Here is a 17,302-nt window from a genome sequence, read left to right on the forward strand (position 1 = left end):
ACCTTGACTTTTCAGTCCATATAGCTCAGAGCAGCTTTTTTTTTAATTCCGCTGCTCACGCTCTTCCCAATAATGCCGTCCAAGGGATGAGCTTTTTTACCAACATCACATCTTTCCATACCCTCTGATACCTCAATGATTCATGGTTCACACTGAAAACCTTGAACAGTGAATCCGTCGATGATTGTCAACTCAAAGCATCATGTCTCAGCTTCATGCCTTTTGGCTCAGTCCCTTGTATGTGCGCGTCATTTGCTTTTCTTTAGAACCTATCTCATCTTTTATTGCATTCCTAATTAGTACGCAGCCGGCAATGTACACCAAGAACAACCCTAGAAGGTGCCCAGCTGCAGCATGCGGTCAGCGAGAACAGCTGGCCCGGGCTCTGTCAGAATTACTTGAAAATAACCTGACGTTACTCTTCTTTAGTATTCATACGGAGGACGTGAATCATTTGTCGATTCTGTGCTTATAAGCAAGGTTGATCTTCGTCAACAGTTCATGCACCCAGAGTTCATTCGAGTCAAGGTCCCCTGGTTCGACAGTTTATAGGAATATTCGAAGTCAGTGCAACCAAGCCCGAGGTTCAGTTAGATGACGGCACAAAGTAACCAATCGATTCCGACCCCAAGGCGAATCACCGGACGTAATCGGTCTAGGCACTATTCTTCGAACAACTTACGAGCACCAGCTGTCCGAAATGCGAGCTCTCCTTGAACGGCAGGATCCTATGCAGGTATTTATCTATATAAAGTTGAGCAATATGCTGATTGCCTTCCTCAGTATAAACTTTCCGGTAACGGTTGTCAAGTGCGAGAGCACATACGATGCAGCGTGGGCCGTCATCCTAGAAGAGGGGGAATTTTTGAACGTTGCTGCGGTCTCTCATGAACGCTCTTATTGGAATCTGTCAGAATGAGAGTGAGTTGCGAGAAGCCGTGGAGAGCCGTAGAATTGTGATTGGATACCAGCGCCGGATTCACAACCTGCTTCGTGGCCTCTGACCACTGCGCGGCCAGTCGTTGGGGAGTGGCGTTACCTGAAAGTGACTCATTCCGAGTGCAGGGTCGCGTTGTGATGGCGCAACCAATGAACGGTCCGTCAACTCAAACCGACTCTTAAATTTGGACACAAGGGTTTTATATGAACGATTGCTTCGCCATGAACAGGCCAGGATGTGATGGCACGAAAATGCAGCAGATGGGTACGTGGGCTCTCGTTATCAAAGCGTGTCGAGTTTGACTGGGATTGGTTAGTGCCACTCTGTCAAGAACAAAGAAAGCAATGCGTCAAATTAAACCCCCTTTGTCTCAGCCGGCATAAAAAGGTCTAACACTGTAACATCGACCTCTTTCTCCACTTCCATGTTACCCCAGGAAATATCCCGTCTCCTCCACCGCGACATTGAAGAACCCCCAATTCCTTGGATTCCCTTTGTATCCCAATTTGATCTGGCGCAACTTGAACTAGAGAGCGCCGATACTTACGCCTATCATATTCTCCTTTCTTCGACCGATCCTCCTCCTGCTCCTGCAGATGTTGAAGATGAAGATGGACAGATACAGATCCAGATACATTGGCTCTTCGAAGACTTAAAGCGAATATTCTCGCAGACGCGTCAAACATTAACAATCACCACTCCTGCTGATGCCGCTGCACTCTACCATGTACTCCAGTACTCCGATCCCAAAATATCGAAGACCGTCCTAGAGTCGTACAACGTACTAGAGCTCGTCGAGCTCAAACGCGTCACCCCATGGAACTTGGAACGTCTCGTGTTTCCCCTCCCATTACACCCCTTCCCCACTCTCCGAATGGTTTCAGTCTCACCCTCTCCACCCTTCATTGGCCCTGACTGCACCCCTACTCCTGCGACCCGCTCCGAGTCATGGGAGAACGTCTATCCTGTCGACCCGCGCATACTCCAAATCGACTCGGTCAAACGCATGAACCTGGACTTGTGGCGGCACGTCCTCGGTCGGTTCTCTGACGTCGAAATCACACGGAGCAAGATCGTACACAAGGTGTTGGCTGCAGATCATTTTTACTGGGTGCATAACTTCACTGTACTTCGCCTAGCGAATTGTTTGATCGAGCAAGAGGTGCTGCTAGGGATCATTGACAATGCATTGGTGCTGGAGGAGTTGCGACTGTCAAATTTACAGGTGGAGAATTCATATAACCAGGACTCGGCTATGCGCCGTAGAGAGGATCTAGATGATCCAGCCTTGAAGACGAAGCTGAGGGTCTTGGAACTGGTGGGAATGGATAGCCATTATGGCATAAGTCCCATTTTGAGGTATCTCAATAGGAGGGAATCGATAATTTCGCCATTCGAATTGGACGTGATGACTATCCGAAGCGATTCGGAGTACGGTGCGCTCGACTCGGCTCTCTCCGTGGAAATTATCCGTAAAAATAATGGTGCGAAAGAGATAACGTTTGGGGAGAAAGAAAGTAAGCACACTGTATTTATCGCGCTTCGAAATCTAATCATCGTCCTAGTTCAAATGATCCTAGACATCAAGGACCTGATGCCACCTCCCAAACCTCTCGCTGCACAGTACCTTACGTTCGAAGTCAGCGCCCTCGATGACGTGGAAGCGTTTTTGCAACCAGAAGGATGGTTACGTTTCCTACCTCATCTCACTACTCTGAAGATTGTCCCTCGCGGCCGCGACACGTATGTTCCTGATTCGATGCTGGATTCTATTTCGGAGATTCTGAGTGAACGGAAAGTTCCGGTACGATTGGAGGTGGTAGTTGAGGATAATATCCAGGGAGGTTACGCGGATGCCACGACTTCATAGTAGGAATACTGGATGAACGTCAAATATTCTTTTCTCTCACATAACCACATGATAATTCATACCGTATATCATATTATCTATATCACAATACTTTAGCTTTGCTTGAGGCTAGTATCTAGCAGATATTGGATACTATATTAGAAGAACAAGATTTCAGGCCTCAGTACATGTCAGCTAAACATAGGTATCACGCGTAAGGTGGTAAAAATTACGAGAAGAATGGTGGACAACGTGTCGAAATGACCAGGTCAACGCCGAAGTAAGGGAACAACGAATACAGCAGCCAAAATTGGGCCAAGGGAGGCCAGAGGGTGCTGCAGAAAGGTCACGTGAAACTGGCCCGCTCGGACAGTGATCGCCGATCGGTACGCCTCCGTCCCCTCTTCCACTGTTTGAAACATTCATTTCTTGCTGAATTTATGTTGTAAAATGAGAATATTGACGTCTGAACAGTGGTGTGCATGTAAAATAGGCAAAAATGACCCCTAAGCGAGTTGAACGCTTGACCTTGTGGAAACCTAAGATCGTATGTTCAACTCATAGAGATCTGGAATCACACGCTCTACCACTGAGCTAAGGGGTCTTACAGAATTATGTCTCTATAGGTAATTATATAATGTCAAAGACCGGAGAATCGGCCCCGGACGTGTGGGTTGATCTTCCTTGATGGCCAATCAATCCAGTTTTCCAGTTTTCATCTTCCTCTTCTGAACAACATCGAAAGCTCAAGCGCTCATCTTGACGATGCATAGTTCGAGTGCCCTCAAGCGCTGCATGAATAGATCACTGAGCAAAAACAGGTACGTAGCACTGCCTCTTGTAATGAGCGCATCCAATAAAATAGGCGCTCTAATAACAGAAATCTCCTTCGTTATCATCACCGCCCATGGAAGCCATAGGATTTGCATCCGCCCTCATTTCCTTGGTCGAAGCAACGGCGACAATCATATCGTATCTGGACGACGTCAAGAATGCGCCAGTGGAACGTGCCCAGCTCTTGAGGGAATTGACGGCACTCAGTATCTTCCTGAGGACACTCGACAGCCTCGTGCAGATGACCACCGAGCCTGACACGTCGATGGCCGAATGGTTGGTTACTGTACGAGCGTTGAACGTTCCCGACGGACCTTTCAAGCAACTGAATAATCTCATTGAAGATTTGGCTCGGAAACTGGCGCCGGAGGGTTCCCGAACATTTACTACAAGGGTTGCGGAAAGGCTCAAGTGGAAGTTCAGCAAAGAAAAAGTGGAAGATACATTGAAAAAGGTGGAAAGGGTAAAGTCGCTAGTGATGGTTGCTGTGCAGCAAGACCATATGTGAGCTCTCACTTCTCCTCAGCAAAGACCGTGCTTAATCTGCTTTATCAGATCCTTAACGCGAGCTATTCATGAAGACGTGACAAGAGTTGGCACTGTAGTCAATCAGATAGCTCAATCGTCTACCAGGGTCGAGCGCGATATTCTTCGACTAGAAGGCGGCATCTCTGGCATAGAGGGATCCATGGAAATATTGCAAGGCAACGTCAAGCAGAGTCATGACCGTACGTTTTGTCCCGTTATTTTACTTATAGCGGACCTGACACCCCCATAGAAGAAATATTTGTTCAAATCATTAGTTGGATCTCGCCGCTGAACTTCAGAGTTGTGCAATCGGAATTATATTTTCGGCACGTGGATGGCACCGGGCGATGGTTTCTCGAGTCAGAAAAGTTTCTTCGCTGGGTCGATGGGACGGAGCGCTGTCTATGGTGTCCAGGCAATCGTATGTCTTCACCCCATTCACCTTAGCCGAGTATGTTCTGACGTATGTATACCTTCAGCCGGTGTAGGGAAGACTGTTCTCGCGTGCGTTCCATAAATCCCAATTAGCAGCGTTCTGCCGCTCATTGTTCCCCAGATCTATCATGACAAACCATCTACAAATGATGGGAGTCCCTGTTTTGGACGTGTTTTGTGACTACCGCAATCAGAATACACAGTCTGTGTCCCAGATCATAGCTGCACTATTCAAACAGTTGGTCCAAGAGTTAGGTTATATCTCTGACTTTGTCAAAACCGTCTACGATGATCACCGTCGATTGGACACCGTACCCTCCCTGGAGCAACTACGAACTTACCTCTCGGGAAATTCAACAATATGAGCACGTGCACATTATCGTCGACGCTCTGGACGAATTAAAAGATGAAGATCGCGATCTTCTCATAAAGATTCTTCGGTCCATTGATGATCGCGTATCCCTACTAGTTACTTCCCGCAACATTGCTTCCATCGTGTCTCTATTCCAGGACTGCATGACGCTATCCATCAGCGCGACCGACGAAGATATCGGAGTTTATATCGCTGATAGGCTCACAAGAGGCCATCTTGCAAATCACATCAATGGTCGTGGTAACCTTCGTGAGGATATCATCAATGGTGTAATTGGAAAAGCGAAGGGCATGTAAGGGCCAAGTTCGTTGTTCTAGTCCAGTTCACTCACTGTAGTATCAGGTTCCTCCTAGCTTGTCTCCACATGGATTCTCTTGCCGAAGCCACCAATCGCAGACATCTGCGCAATGCGCTTGCAGAACTGCCCGGTACTGTTGCAGACGTATACAGTGAGGCATTGCGGCGGATTGATAGTCAAGGGAAACATCGCAAAGAGCTTGCATACCGCGTTCTTTCATGGATCGCATTCGCAAAACGCCGTTTAACAGTCTTAGAGCTCCAGCATGCTTTCGCTGTTGAGCAGGGTGCACAAGACTTGGACGTAGAGAATATTACCGAGAGCGACGTCTTATGTTCAGTTTGCGCTGGGTTCGTGGTCATTGAGCTTGTAAGACCCATTCAATCGGACTATCCAGACGATCCACCGTCACCCACATTTTGCTTCGTCCGTCAGTCTTTTTTATTCCATCACGTTAGGTACTCTATTTCTGATCGTATCATAGATTACACAACGCAGGAGTTTCTTGAAGCAAGACAGCCAGATCTTTTCCCTTGTATTCAACTCGACATCGCGAGATCATGCTTGAGCTATATGCTCTTGCAAGATGTGCATCTTGATACTCCCAGCTTCCCTTTCAGATCTTTTGATATCACACGTCTATCGGCAGATCCCCATCCCGAGCACCAGAGATATCCATTCCTCGCGTATGCATTCTGCTACTGGGGCTCGCACTGTCATGGCCAGGTTGAGGACTCCCTACAAACTGATATTCTTCAGCTCTTGCATGACCAGCAACGAATCAGTGCTCTTTACGGAGGTCCATATATAGTACCTTTTGGACCGGGGATTCAGCCTCTACATCTCACAGCATCTTTCGGTATGCTGGGGACGACCGAGACACTTCTCTCATCTGGAGCAAATCCGGATCTCGTTGATGCAGAGCAACGTACACCACTGATTTACGCTGCCCGTGCGGCAATGGTAGACATTGTTGCGTGTCTCTTGTGCAACGGTGCCAACACGAGTATCGCAGATTTTTGGGGCCGGACACCATTAATGTGGGCTGTAAGTGCGGGGTCCGAGGACGTTGTTAAGCTGCTACTTCAATCACCCAGTATCAGTGAAGATATCAACGCAGTCAGTAAGGAAGTGACTCCAGAGAGTGCACTTTCCTTGGCAGTGCGTGGAGGAAGCTTAGACATGGTCAATCTGCTATTGGGCGTAGACGGGGTATCTGTACATCCTGTCGACAGAAATCGCTCGATAATAGCCGATGTCTCCAGCGTGGACATTGCCCGGGTGTTGCTTGCGCGACCCGATATTCAACCTGATTGGAAAGATGATCGTCTGATGACGCCGCTCTCTCATGCCACGCAGGAAGGATGATCGGACGTTATAGCCTTGCTGATACATCGTGATGACATCGACGTAAACTCGAGGGACTTCTCCGGTATGACGCCATTGGCGCATGCGGTTATCTCCAAAAGAATGGATGCCGTCAAAGTCCTGCTAGTGCACAATCGAGTGGATCCTGACGTCCGTGATAACTTCGGTCGGACAATATTATCTCAGGTTATCGTTGCCAGTGATTACTTCCAGGACCCATATCCGTCGTCTTCTTTAGAAGGGGCTCGTGAGGAGATCTCAGCAGTGTTGCTGAGAAGCGACGTGAATGTCAATGCACAAGATATGTATGGCACAACACCATTGTCATTCGCAGCCCAAAGTGGTCGTCTAGCAATAGCGAAGATGATATTGGATGTCGATGATGCCAGTGTTGATATCAATGATCAGGATGGCAGGGCCCCACTTTCGTATGCAGTTCAATATGGCCACGCTGACATTGTACAGCTTCTGTTAGGCCGGAACGGTACGGATCACGTCGGCCCATTGCTTGTCTACGCTGCACTCAATAAGCACCTGGGTATCATGGAAGTTTTATTACGACAAAACAATGTAGCCATCAATTACCAAAAAGTAGACGACGTTCCGTTTCTTCATTTCGTTGCTCGCCTTTGGCTCGTGGATGTCTATGATTTGATACTAGATGTCTGCGGGGAGAGCGTGGACGTGAACGTCAAGGACAGCGAAGGCAAGACCTTGTTTTCGCATGCAGTCCAATATTGCTACAATCATATGGTGCATCGTTTACTCGACCGGAAGGACATACAGGCCGATATCAAGGATAACAGAGGCTGGACACCTCTATTTTATGCCATGACAAATAAAGACATCACGCATATAAAGGCGTATCGAAACTCTGCGGATATGGAACCCCGGACCGTCCCCGTCGTTGACCCATTTCCTTTTGGCGACCCCTGGCAAACACTGATACCCCCACAGTCTAGCATCGACCTACACCTCGAGATCGTTCGTCTTCTACTCGGCCGAAGTGATGTGTCCCCCAACGTTGTGGATGAGGCTGGCCATACGCCAATATACTACGCCATCCAGCATAATGATATTGATGTTGTGAATGTTTTCTTGGAGCAAGGCATCGTGGACACAAATACCCTAATTTCCATTGCCATTCCGGACTTTATTGGTGGGGACGGAGACGTTAATCTGAAGGACGGCGATGGCAGGACCCTGTTTTCCTATGCAGCGGAGCGAGGAAGTCCCGCTGTGGATCTTCTTCTGCAGTGCGCCGACTTAGATATTAATTCACAGGATAAGAAGGGACGAACACCGCTGTCCTATGCTGCAGAGAACGGGCGTATGCGGATTGTCAAAAGTATTTTGAAAAGGAAGGACGTAGACGTAAATCTCAGTGATTCGAACGGGGTCACACCTTTGGGTTATACTGAAAGGGCTGAAGCATTGGGGGTGTGGATGCATGATATTCCTAGCAGAATTGCCCATATGCTGAGGATGTACGGGTGTGCTGACAGCACAGAAGTGCGTACGCCCGATGACATTCCCTCATCATCATAATATTACCCGACATGGATATCTCCATAATCCCCCTCACTTGAGTATACACAAGCCGAGCCTGAGCGCTGAGCCTCGGTGTGAAGTACATACTTACTACATAGGCTACGATTGTAACGCATTACACCCTCTTTTTATGGTGAACTCGAATTGCTATGGTGTAAGTAATTCTGGGAACGTCGTGGAAAGTTGAGAACTACTACATTCCAACTATGTTTCAGAACAAGCCTCTATAAGGATGCCTTTCCTTACTCATTGATTGCGATGTCCAATTTCCTTTTCATTCAGCATCCACAGGTCGGTAAAAAGTGAAAGAGAAGTGATTTAAAGTCGATAGTACGTCGGGGTGAGGAGAGTTTATTAACTTCGAGCTGGATACCTAATGACAGGATCCCTTTTCACCCATTGATAAGATTCAAGAACATCCTGAGTATCAACAATGTATCAATAGGCGGAGCGAGGAGCGATCTGACAGGCCATAACACTAAACCCGCTTGGTCAATACTACTAAGATGTATGAGTGATTAACGGACGGTTTACGTTGTCCAGGAAGCTTCCAGTGAAAGATGGAATGATCAGCTTCGTCATGTACCATCGAAGCCACGAGCCTTCAGACAATGTCTCCCCAAGCAGTGGAACTGTCTCAGGAACGAATAATATGATGGTTGAATAAGCGTGTCGAAAAAAATTGGGTATATGATAAGAAAAATACCAATGATTTTAAGCGACCTGCCGAATCCATAGATATATTATGCCAACATGACGGTCTGGTCTATATGATATGTATTTTTGATGTGCTGACTCGACTGTAGTCTGTCATAAGCCTCCGATATCTTTAACGGAGAGCTATGGGATCGCAGGGTCATATCTGGTACTGTCCATACGTTTGCTCACCAGATCCATTTGCTAGCTAGAATGCGGAGCTTCGCGCAGAACACATAGAGGAGAGTTTGCGAACGATGTATCTTCCCCGGAACCCCGAACGGCAAAGCACTCCCTCAAATCAATAAGACCAGTTCAGCAGGGTTGTTATTCTGAGGAGTACATTCACGTAGACAAAATGGATTCCTCGATGAGCATAGATGTAGCTGCACAGAACCTCTCAGGTAGGGACAAGTGATAAACGCTTAGAAGTAGCACGCACTCATACCAAGATGGGTCATACAGCGGCGAGTCGCAAGGTGACTAACTGCCAACGAGCTCGGGATCAAGATCATCGCCTATTCTTCCCTCATCTGACAGAGCAGACCCGCCCCCGAGGCGGCCTTGAGGCGACTGCTTGACGAAGTACGTAAGAATTTTCAGGTAGAAGCAAGGTCTGATAGTGTCTAACCGACGACGTTAGTGACAAGATAGCGCGGAATCCGTTTATTAAGAACACGGAGTTCAAAACCGTGAACTGATAGTCTTATTGAAAAGCAGAGCAACCGCTCTCTCAATCTTGGAATTCTCCTGAACGGCGTAACATGGGTGCGCAATATGCAAAAAAGATAGGGAGAACCCACAAACAAATATATTTTAGGGAAACTTCCATCCCTTTCAGGTTTGTTCTAAATATCCCATAGGCCTATCCAGGGATGCATGTCACGCAACTCGGCTGGCTCTACTCCTCGAATAATATCCTGGCACTGAACCAGCCTTAATTCCCTTCCCCGCATTCGTCGTATCCTACGCATGGGTTCTGCATCATCCTTCTCCTCATCCGACGCCTGCCGTTCCTCAGGCGGCAGAGTCTCAGAATACGCGTGGGTAACAGTCAATACTGCATGCGTCTTAGTCAATGCATGGGATGTCGCCGATGACAGCGGTGTTACGCCCTCTGGATGATCGTCCTGTTCTGGCTTGAATTGCCCTAGGAGAAGCGCAGAGAAAAGGTCGCCGACTCCCGAAAAGTACCCAGGAATGAATGGTACACAGCCGGCATGGATGGTGGGTTTTTCCTGGGTGGCTGACCAGGATGAAGACATGCACAGTAGATGGTCAGAATGTTCTTCAGGGGGAGGACGGATGTTAGACGGGAGGAGATCAGCGAGCCATGTTGTGAGTGGGATAGAGCTGATCACGACGTTGGGGACACCGTAGTCCTTGTGCAGAATGGTCAGAGCCTTGCGCAGGGATGCGAGGTCGTGGAGGGTCGTGTTGGTGAGCGTTCTTCGTCAAAGGTCAGATTGAGCGAATGGTAAAGAAGAAAAGGGGAGTTACTCGGCTTCGAACCAGTTTGGGGTGATCACGCTGGCGAGGGAGAGCATGCTCTGATAGACCGGTATCACGTCTGGGGCGACATATAAACGACCCGAGTCCCCCATCACAGCTAGAGATGTGTCATAAGACAGTCAGAATATTGCATGGACAAGTGCTTACGGTCAAGAAGGTATATGAGCTCTGGTCTGCGTTTTTTCAGCTTGGTTGCCAGTTTACCGATTGCAGTGAGGGCCTCTGCGCCGGGTATATAACCTGCACACGACATGGTCAGCTGCGTCAAGCCGTCCCGCAAATGTAACATACCAGTCAACAGCCGCGTCGGGCTCAACAGCTCGTTGGCTTCCATGGACTCAAATATGGAATTAAGCTCTGCAGCATTCGTCTTACTCCCCCCAGAGCGGCGATATCCTGACTAGAGTGTCGTCTCAACGACTTTTGATCTCGCGGAGAAGCAAAGGAATACCTGCGTGATTCGAAAAATTGACAGTGTTTACTACCTTGTTCCTGTTAGTTTTTCATTCAGAGCGGTAATCAGCGAGGACATACATCGACATCGTATCCGAGACACTGCAGCGGAAATACGGCAGCCTTGCCTCCAACGTAACCAAATGCAACGTGGGACTGGATACTGAGGATTCGTTCGACCATGTGGATTAAGTCTAGTCGGGTGTAGATATTATTCTAAGTGGATATCTTTGTCTGCCTGGAAATGAGTGGAATGTATAACAAAGTCGACGAAAAGCGCACATAGAGTTCTTTAAGGCGATACGGTGCAATTTTCTAACCAGCAAGCATGGAATCCAAACGGAGAAGGAAGGGAAGAACAAGTTCGAGTCAAAGCCGCGCTTTCTAAATTTGTAAGGCAAATGTCAGCCGGTGACTGAAAATGATGCCGAGGAAGCCGCTCCCTTTGAAGAAATAATTCACTAGGCTCGCGCTCTCTCGCGTAGAACAGAGTGCATGACGTGCATTCAACGCTACGTCCGTCGTCGTCGTCTCTGGCACCTGTGTCCCTATTCTGGACCACCCTAGTAGTACAGTAAAAGTATAAGTTTGTTCCAATATTGTAGCAGAAATCTGATCTGGAGTCTTGATTCGATAATCCTTTCCGGCCTAAGAAGGGACTGGCCAACCGGCAGCTGTCCGTACTACAGCACTGACTGTAGACATAAATTGACGCCACTCGTGGAATTGCACAACGCAGTACCTAGTGCGGTATAAAGTCTAATGACCAGTAAGCACTTGGGTAGCTTAGAGTACGAAACTTTAGGTTTGATATACAGGTAAATAATCGTAAGCTATTGGTACTTCGCGGCTAAGGAAACTTACTTCAGGTTCCTTCCTTCGATTCTCGACAAGCTTAAATCTCAAAAAATACATGTCGGTAGCTGGAATCGAACCAGCGGCTCTTCGGAGCTGAATTCCACAACGAAGTGATTTAACCCCTAATCGATACCAACCTTATAAGCGTTGAAGACCTTGTAATATTATTGTATTAGTCAATTCTAATCTTTGAATCCCGCAACAGGAATACGTCGGCTCTTGTACTACTGGAACAGTCTGCACTGAAGCCCCACTGACATTGACAACGCCTTGTTTCCCGGGATGCCTCGTTTTCTACCGCTTGGCCACTTTTTGCGACTACACCCCTGGCTTCGCCAGACTGGTACGTAACGTCACCAAATTAAATCTCGTCTGCTGTGGGACAAGAAGCGACTCATTTAATCCTTCCCGTAATTCTCATTGGTTCTCTTCTCCACAATCAACGTTTACATTGGGCATTTGCTAATCGCATTGCAGAGTTCGGAAAGAACTGCCCAGGGTGATCCAAAATAAGTACAGATGCTAACACCTCCGCAGTCTAAGGCGGTCGCGTCGTGCGAAATGTACATCGATGAACTTTGTTTAACGGAATCGAGGCTCTAAAAGTGAGGAAAAGAATATCCATATGGTTATCGCGGACTTACTAACGTGTCGCCGTTTCACACAGTGCGCTCCTTTTCACATGCATTTATACGTCCTATGTACTCAGAACGTTGTGATACACTATAGTCTTTATGAATTTCGTTCATCACAAGACACATTCTCGAGAAAATTATCTTCACAAGTGGCAAGACTAATATTCGTTGTCTCACGGGCCCGCGGAGTCCCGTGAGATGGCCTCAGGCCCGGTCCCTTCTACGACGGGTCGATTGTGATGGACCCCATGCCATGTTCTCTTCATCAAGTTGCTCTGCCTGCGTATCCCTTGTCAGTACTCGAATCCCATCTCTATGAAGGTACTTACGACAACAGGAAGGATTTGCTTATCATCCTTGCTGGTGTTCTGCTGTACCAGAGTGGCCTGTGTGTGCAGTCAGCTTCTCACACTGAGTACACAAGAGATAGAATCGTGACCGTGGATGACGCTGCGGATCCTGATGAAGCGACTTGGCGCTGATGAGTAGATGACATTTCAGTTCGAGAAGAGGACATAAAGAAAAGACAGTACTTCAGGTTTTTTCTTCGAAAGCGACGATAGCAGAGGGCTTTTCATGGCAGCTAATCAAGGAGAATGGAAGTTCAGATTCCTGTGTTCCACTCGGTCAGGTGCCTGAATATTTGCATCCCATCACCCGCAATCGACGTGGCACACAAGCCTGGGACGATGATTACCATTACTAGGTGTTCAATGACAAGTCTCTGTGCTGGCTTCCGAAGGCTAGACATAGAACAATGATGTTCGACTGGAACAGCAGATATTTTACCGTGCATTCCATCCTGTTTTGGGGTGGTTTTCAACTGCAGAGGACGCGACAGCGCCGACATTGACCTTCATTCTTGACACTCCTGCAGCTTCGGGATTACGAATCTAGGGCAGATGATTGTTCGCCGATTGGGTTCTAATCTGTTGGTGACGAACACAACTCACGTGTTTCATTTTGAAGAAAGATGTACCTCACATTGTAGTCTGATTGTACCTCTCGGATCATGATGCATAGCCGCTACACAGATAGGAAGAGATGACGAACGTTTGAGATAGTCCCATTTAGCGTCTTTAGAGTATCCCAGCTGTAGTTTTGAAACGAGAGTAGAAACCAAAACATCAATGCCCGATGAACTGAGGAATAGTACCACGTCAAAAAAATTGGATGGGTGTAACAGTCGAGCGTACTTTGTGTGTCTCATCTTTACTTTGTAACGGCACAAAGAGAGGGCGAAATATGGTCTATTATCAGATTATACCTTGACCAGTCACGACAGTTGCAATAGAATACGGTAACATCATCTCTCTACGATCCACCGAAGCACAAGTTCGATATATCCCAATCTAATAGGACCCGCCAGAGATCTATAGTCGACGTTAGAGGATCGTTTCAGAAGTGAACAAAGAAAAAGACATACAGTGGCCGAATTACTAGAGATCGTTCCGGCTGAGCCACCAGTGACTGTGAGCTTGGAGAAATCCCATTTCCTGCGAATGGGCGCGCTTAGCACTATTCCAAATACTTTCGCAGAAAATGGACTTACCCTGAGCAGTTGCCGCAGTCAACGGTAAGTCGCTTCGCCTTGTCCCCGACCCTGCAAGTGCATCAGTGTACCTTCAAGGAGCAGAGGTTAGTGAGAGGCACGGACTTGACTGTAGTAGCGCTGCCAGTGAAGCTCACGCCCCTGTAAAAGAATGGATTAGATGGCCGACTCATTTCGTGCACGTAAAAGCGGCTCACGAAATGGGGCCGCCAGTTCCGGGAGTACCAGCATCGTCAGGGTACGACTGCGAGATCAAGACGCCGTATTTGGTGATACCGCTGATGGTGTTACTGCACGAATGAATTAGTATGCCATCTTAGAAGAAGAAAGGATAGTATTCACCCAGAGTACGTGATTCCCGAGACCTTAGCGCTTGTAGCATCGGCTTTAACCTTGATTCTGCAAGTCGCGGGACATCAGCACATCAAGCTTAAGGGAAAAGACGTGCTATCATACCTGAGCCCATACATAGAGTTCGTCACAGTGTTTCCAGAGATGGTCACGTCGGTGACCGTCTTGCCTGTGGAAATCGAACCAACGGAAATACCATGGCCGCCAGAGCACTGGTTGTTTTGGAAACTAGGCAGGGTAGTTGAGTGACGTCTACTAACAGTAGGATGGCTGAAAACACATACATGATGTTGGAGCCGGAATTGATGGCGATACAATCATCCTGGTTCTTGACGACAGAATTTTTGATTGTGACATCGTCGGCAGAGACATCAAAGCCCTACACGTCCGACGAACGCTCAGCCTTTTACTCAGTAAACAGTGGTTCACACTCACGTCGGTATTGTGGCCCAGGCTGTTGGTATCACCAGCGCTGTTGTCGACCTAAATTTGGCTCATAAGCCCAAGGAGACACGAATAAGTAAGTTTTCACGTACGGTGATGCTGTCGAAGGTAAGGCCGTCGCTGTTACCGATAGAGATGGCCTGCGCAGGGCTGTTCAAGACCTAAATACTACTCGTGACTACATTCAAAGAGGGCAAACTTGGCTAGACAGACCGTAAACGAAGAGTAGGTGCCGGAGCCCTTGAACCTAGGTCAAGCTTAGAACGTTTGAACATAATATGTAGTGAAAGAGCCTACTTCAATAAGGGATGAGGCTTATCGACACCGCCGTTCGAGCCTTTACCATCCCAGTACGAGGCGCCGTTTCCCTGTACAATATATTATATGGGAGAAGGCGCGACTTAATGGCTCGACTTACATTAAACTTATGTCCTGCACCCTTGAACGTGACATTGTCGCCGTCAATGGTGAACAGAGGACCAGCGGCTGTGGGAGAAAGATTCGTTGAGCATTCGACTGGCTGCTCGTATATCATACGTACTAGAGGTCTTCGCGAAGGTGATGTCGCCAGCCATGGTGACAGTCGCGCCGGCTTTGGGCTGTTGAAGATACATAAACGACGCGCATCTAACCCAAATAAAGTACGGGATCTTACTGAGAGCGTCAAGGTGCCTGTAAAGTACAAATGTCAGCAAGACGCTACTGGGTGGAGAAAATAGCCTCCAGCTTACTTCCACTCGGGACGGTGAACGCGTTGATAGTGACCGCCGAACAGCTGGATATCGAGGAAGCAGCAGAGACGGAGTCAACAACACAGCTCGCACGCGCTTCAAGGTCCTCTGCTGGCAGAGCCGACACGAGAGCAAGCACGGCGGCGGTGAAGATGAATTGGTAGAATGCGTGACCGAACATTTGAGCGAAATGTAAAGAGAAGCAAAGGATGCTGGTTATCCTGCCATCGACGACCTACTTTATATACCACAACACTGGATGAACCGCGGAGGTTTACCAGCTTCAAATTGGTATTCAAAATACAAAAGCGCTTACGAGGTGAGCAGTGAAGTCAGTGATCGGCCGATTCGCACCAAGACAACGGTATGGGGGATTCCCGGTCGCCTGGGACTCGAAATTGCGGCAAACAGGAATTAGGGCCTCGATTTGAGTTGGATCCCGATGTCCTTTCCTCCAGTGATACTCGTAAATGGCAGAATGTTAGTCTTTGGAATTTGAGTCTACCCTCAAATGGCGCACTGTAAGGAGCCAGGTTCGCTCCAGCCTTCGTCCTCTGCATAGAAATTATTGCTTCAGGCGTCTTCTGCACCGGTAAACCTTTAAGTTTTGATTTTCCGGTGTATTTCCAGAACAGTTGTGAGAGCTTTAATTGAATCAGGTAAGGTTTCAGACTTCAGGACCCTAGCGTTCAACAGTGTGTGTGTCTATCTTTGAAAATAAATTTTCGAACGAGCTCGGAAGCTTCAGAATAGTAAGACTGACCCAGCTATTCTGAAACTCCAACACCTCTATCCATGCCTCTGTACCCAGGATAATGCCAAGATAATGAATGCTACGCGATCTCTCCACGTCGGAACAGATAGCACTTACTTTGATCCTTTCAACTCTCTTCCTTCCAGAATGATCCAGACCGTCCCTGCAGCGAAGCGAATTGTTCCTACAGAAAACATTCGCTGCTATTCATAGAGCATCCGACGAGAGTACGGGCAGTCTTAACCGTTATTTTGTCTCCAAAACGTACGCGACAACGAGAGCGGCCACACGAGCCGTTCCCTTCCGTCCGACAAATTGCCGATTGTCACAATATCCGGGATAATAGCTGTAGTCAACCTTCCTCAACTTTCAAGCATTTTCGCTTAGAAGAGAGAGAGATTCATGGGGATAGATGGGGTAGATGATTTGGGCTGTGGATGTTATTATACGTCTCGAATAAACTATTATTATTGGCCTTAGTATAGTGATGAGGATAAGAAGTGAGCGGGCGTACTTACTGGCAAAACACCCAGACACCAGCAATTCACTGATAATGCTGAGATCTTGTGAAAGTCAATAAACGATGGCTTGCTTTTGTTGCTCGCCAAAGCTGCAACGATGACTACATTTGCTTCGGCTATGAATAAAGCCGCGCCAAGGGCTTGCGCAAACGCGAGATCCGTCGACAGAGAACCGGCTCACCCAAACAACACATGCCAAGTTACAGTCAGTTTTTCCGAGCTTATATCGTGGTCTACTTGCCAGCAAGCGATGGGCAAGTCAAAATTTGAAGTACCACATAAGCCAACATGAGATAATCATGATTAGAACGTGCTTGCTCAACGTGGGTCAGTAGTCCAACCATCTGGACTCATTGACAGATCGTCTAATTTTCCGGTCGTCGAGCTGTTCAGTTCGATATCAAGCCCTGGGTATTCTGAAGGCTTCCATGAAGCTGGAACAGCGGCGATAAATTCGTGCCATTCAAAATGATTGGAATTCATCAGCAGCGCAGGCGGTTGCAGGGTATGAAAGCAAGCTCAAGGTTCGCGTCCTACGCGCTTTTAGTCCTAGAATCCAAACGGAAACGAGTGTACAAGAGCAGAGAAATGGTTGGCTGAGAAATAATGCGTCGAAACA

General features: G+C 47.7%; 5 protein-coding genes and 2 non-coding genes across 7 annotated transcripts; 3 read left to right on the forward strand and 4 right to left on the reverse strand.

Moving 5' to 3' along the window:
* Positions 1–941: 941 nt before the first annotated feature.
* Positions 942–3,014, forward strand: EV420DRAFT_646109 (uncharacterized protein). The gene is made up of 3 exons (XM_060482904.1): positions 942–1,204; positions 1,257–2,457; positions 2,506–3,014. The coding sequence occupies exons 2-3, from the start codon at positions 1,365–1,367 to the stop codon at positions 2,808–2,810; spliced, it is 1,398 nt and encodes a 465-aa protein (XP_060337333.1). The 5' UTR covers positions 942–1,204; positions 1,257–1,364; the 3' UTR covers positions 2,811–3,014.
* A 275-nt stretch (positions 3,015–3,289) lies between these two features.
* On the reverse strand, positions 3,290–3,393 carry EV420DRAFT_t57. The gene has a single exon. It is a non-coding gene; the product is annotated as a tRNA-Trp (tRNA).
* Positions 3,394–3,696: 303 nt separating this feature from the next.
* On the forward strand, positions 3,697–6,625 carry EV420DRAFT_1635785 (uncharacterized protein; the record flags this gene model as incomplete). The annotated part of the gene is made up of 8 exons (XM_060476489.1): positions 3,697–4,127; positions 4,179–4,351; positions 4,402–4,572; positions 4,631–4,655; positions 4,708–4,897; positions 4,953–5,251; positions 5,302–5,687; positions 5,742–6,625. 8 exons carry the CDS (start codon positions 3,697–3,699, stop codon positions 6,623–6,625), a joined length of 2,559 nt encoding a protein of 852 aa, XP_060337334.1.
* EV420DRAFT_646145 (ankyrin repeat-containing domain protein) lies at positions 6,433–8,500 on the forward strand. The gene has a single exon (XM_060482905.1). It carries the CDS (start codon positions 6,692–6,694, stop codon positions 8,171–8,173), a length of 1,482 nt encoding a protein of 493 aa, XP_060337335.1. The 5' UTR covers positions 6,433–6,691; the 3' UTR covers positions 8,174–8,500.
* A 1,220-nt stretch (positions 8,501–9,720) lies between these two features.
* On the reverse strand, positions 9,721–11,020 carry EV420DRAFT_1260481 (Ribokinase-like protein; the record flags this gene model as incomplete). The annotated part of the gene is made up of 6 exons (XM_060467009.1): positions 9,721–10,321; positions 10,373–10,481; positions 10,532–10,624; positions 10,676–10,780; positions 10,836–10,869; positions 10,919–11,020. 6 exons carry the CDS (start codon positions 11,018–11,020, stop codon positions 9,721–9,723), a joined length of 1,044 nt encoding a protein of 347 aa, XP_060337336.1.
* Positions 11,021–11,751: 731 nt separating this feature from the next.
* EV420DRAFT_t56 lies at positions 11,752–11,832 on the reverse strand. The gene has a single exon. It is a non-coding gene; the product is annotated as a tRNA-His (tRNA).
* Positions 11,833–13,682: 1,850 nt separating this feature from the next.
* EV420DRAFT_1758683 (glycoside hydrolase family 28 protein) lies at positions 13,683–15,589 on the reverse strand (the record flags this gene model as incomplete). The annotated part of the gene is made up of 16 exons (XM_060480557.1): positions 13,683–13,703; positions 13,757–13,826; positions 13,883–13,933; positions 13,988–14,023; positions 14,080–14,172; positions 14,225–14,281; positions 14,339–14,461; positions 14,518–14,612; positions 14,669–14,716; positions 14,770–14,838; positions 14,891–14,924; positions 14,975–15,045; positions 15,096–15,163; positions 15,219–15,276; positions 15,333–15,349; positions 15,409–15,589. 16 exons carry the CDS (start codon positions 15,587–15,589, stop codon positions 13,683–13,685), a joined length of 1,092 nt encoding a protein of 363 aa, XP_060337337.1.
* Positions 15,590–17,302: the final 1,713 nt, after the last annotated feature.

Source organism: Desarmillaria tabescens (assembly GCF_030435595.1).
Source record: "Desarmillaria tabescens strain CCBAS 213 chromosome Unknown EV420scaffold_3, whole genome shotgun sequence".
Classification (NCBI taxonomy): Eukaryota; Fungi; Basidiomycota; class Agaricomycetes; order Agaricales; family Physalacriaceae; genus Desarmillaria; species Desarmillaria tabescens.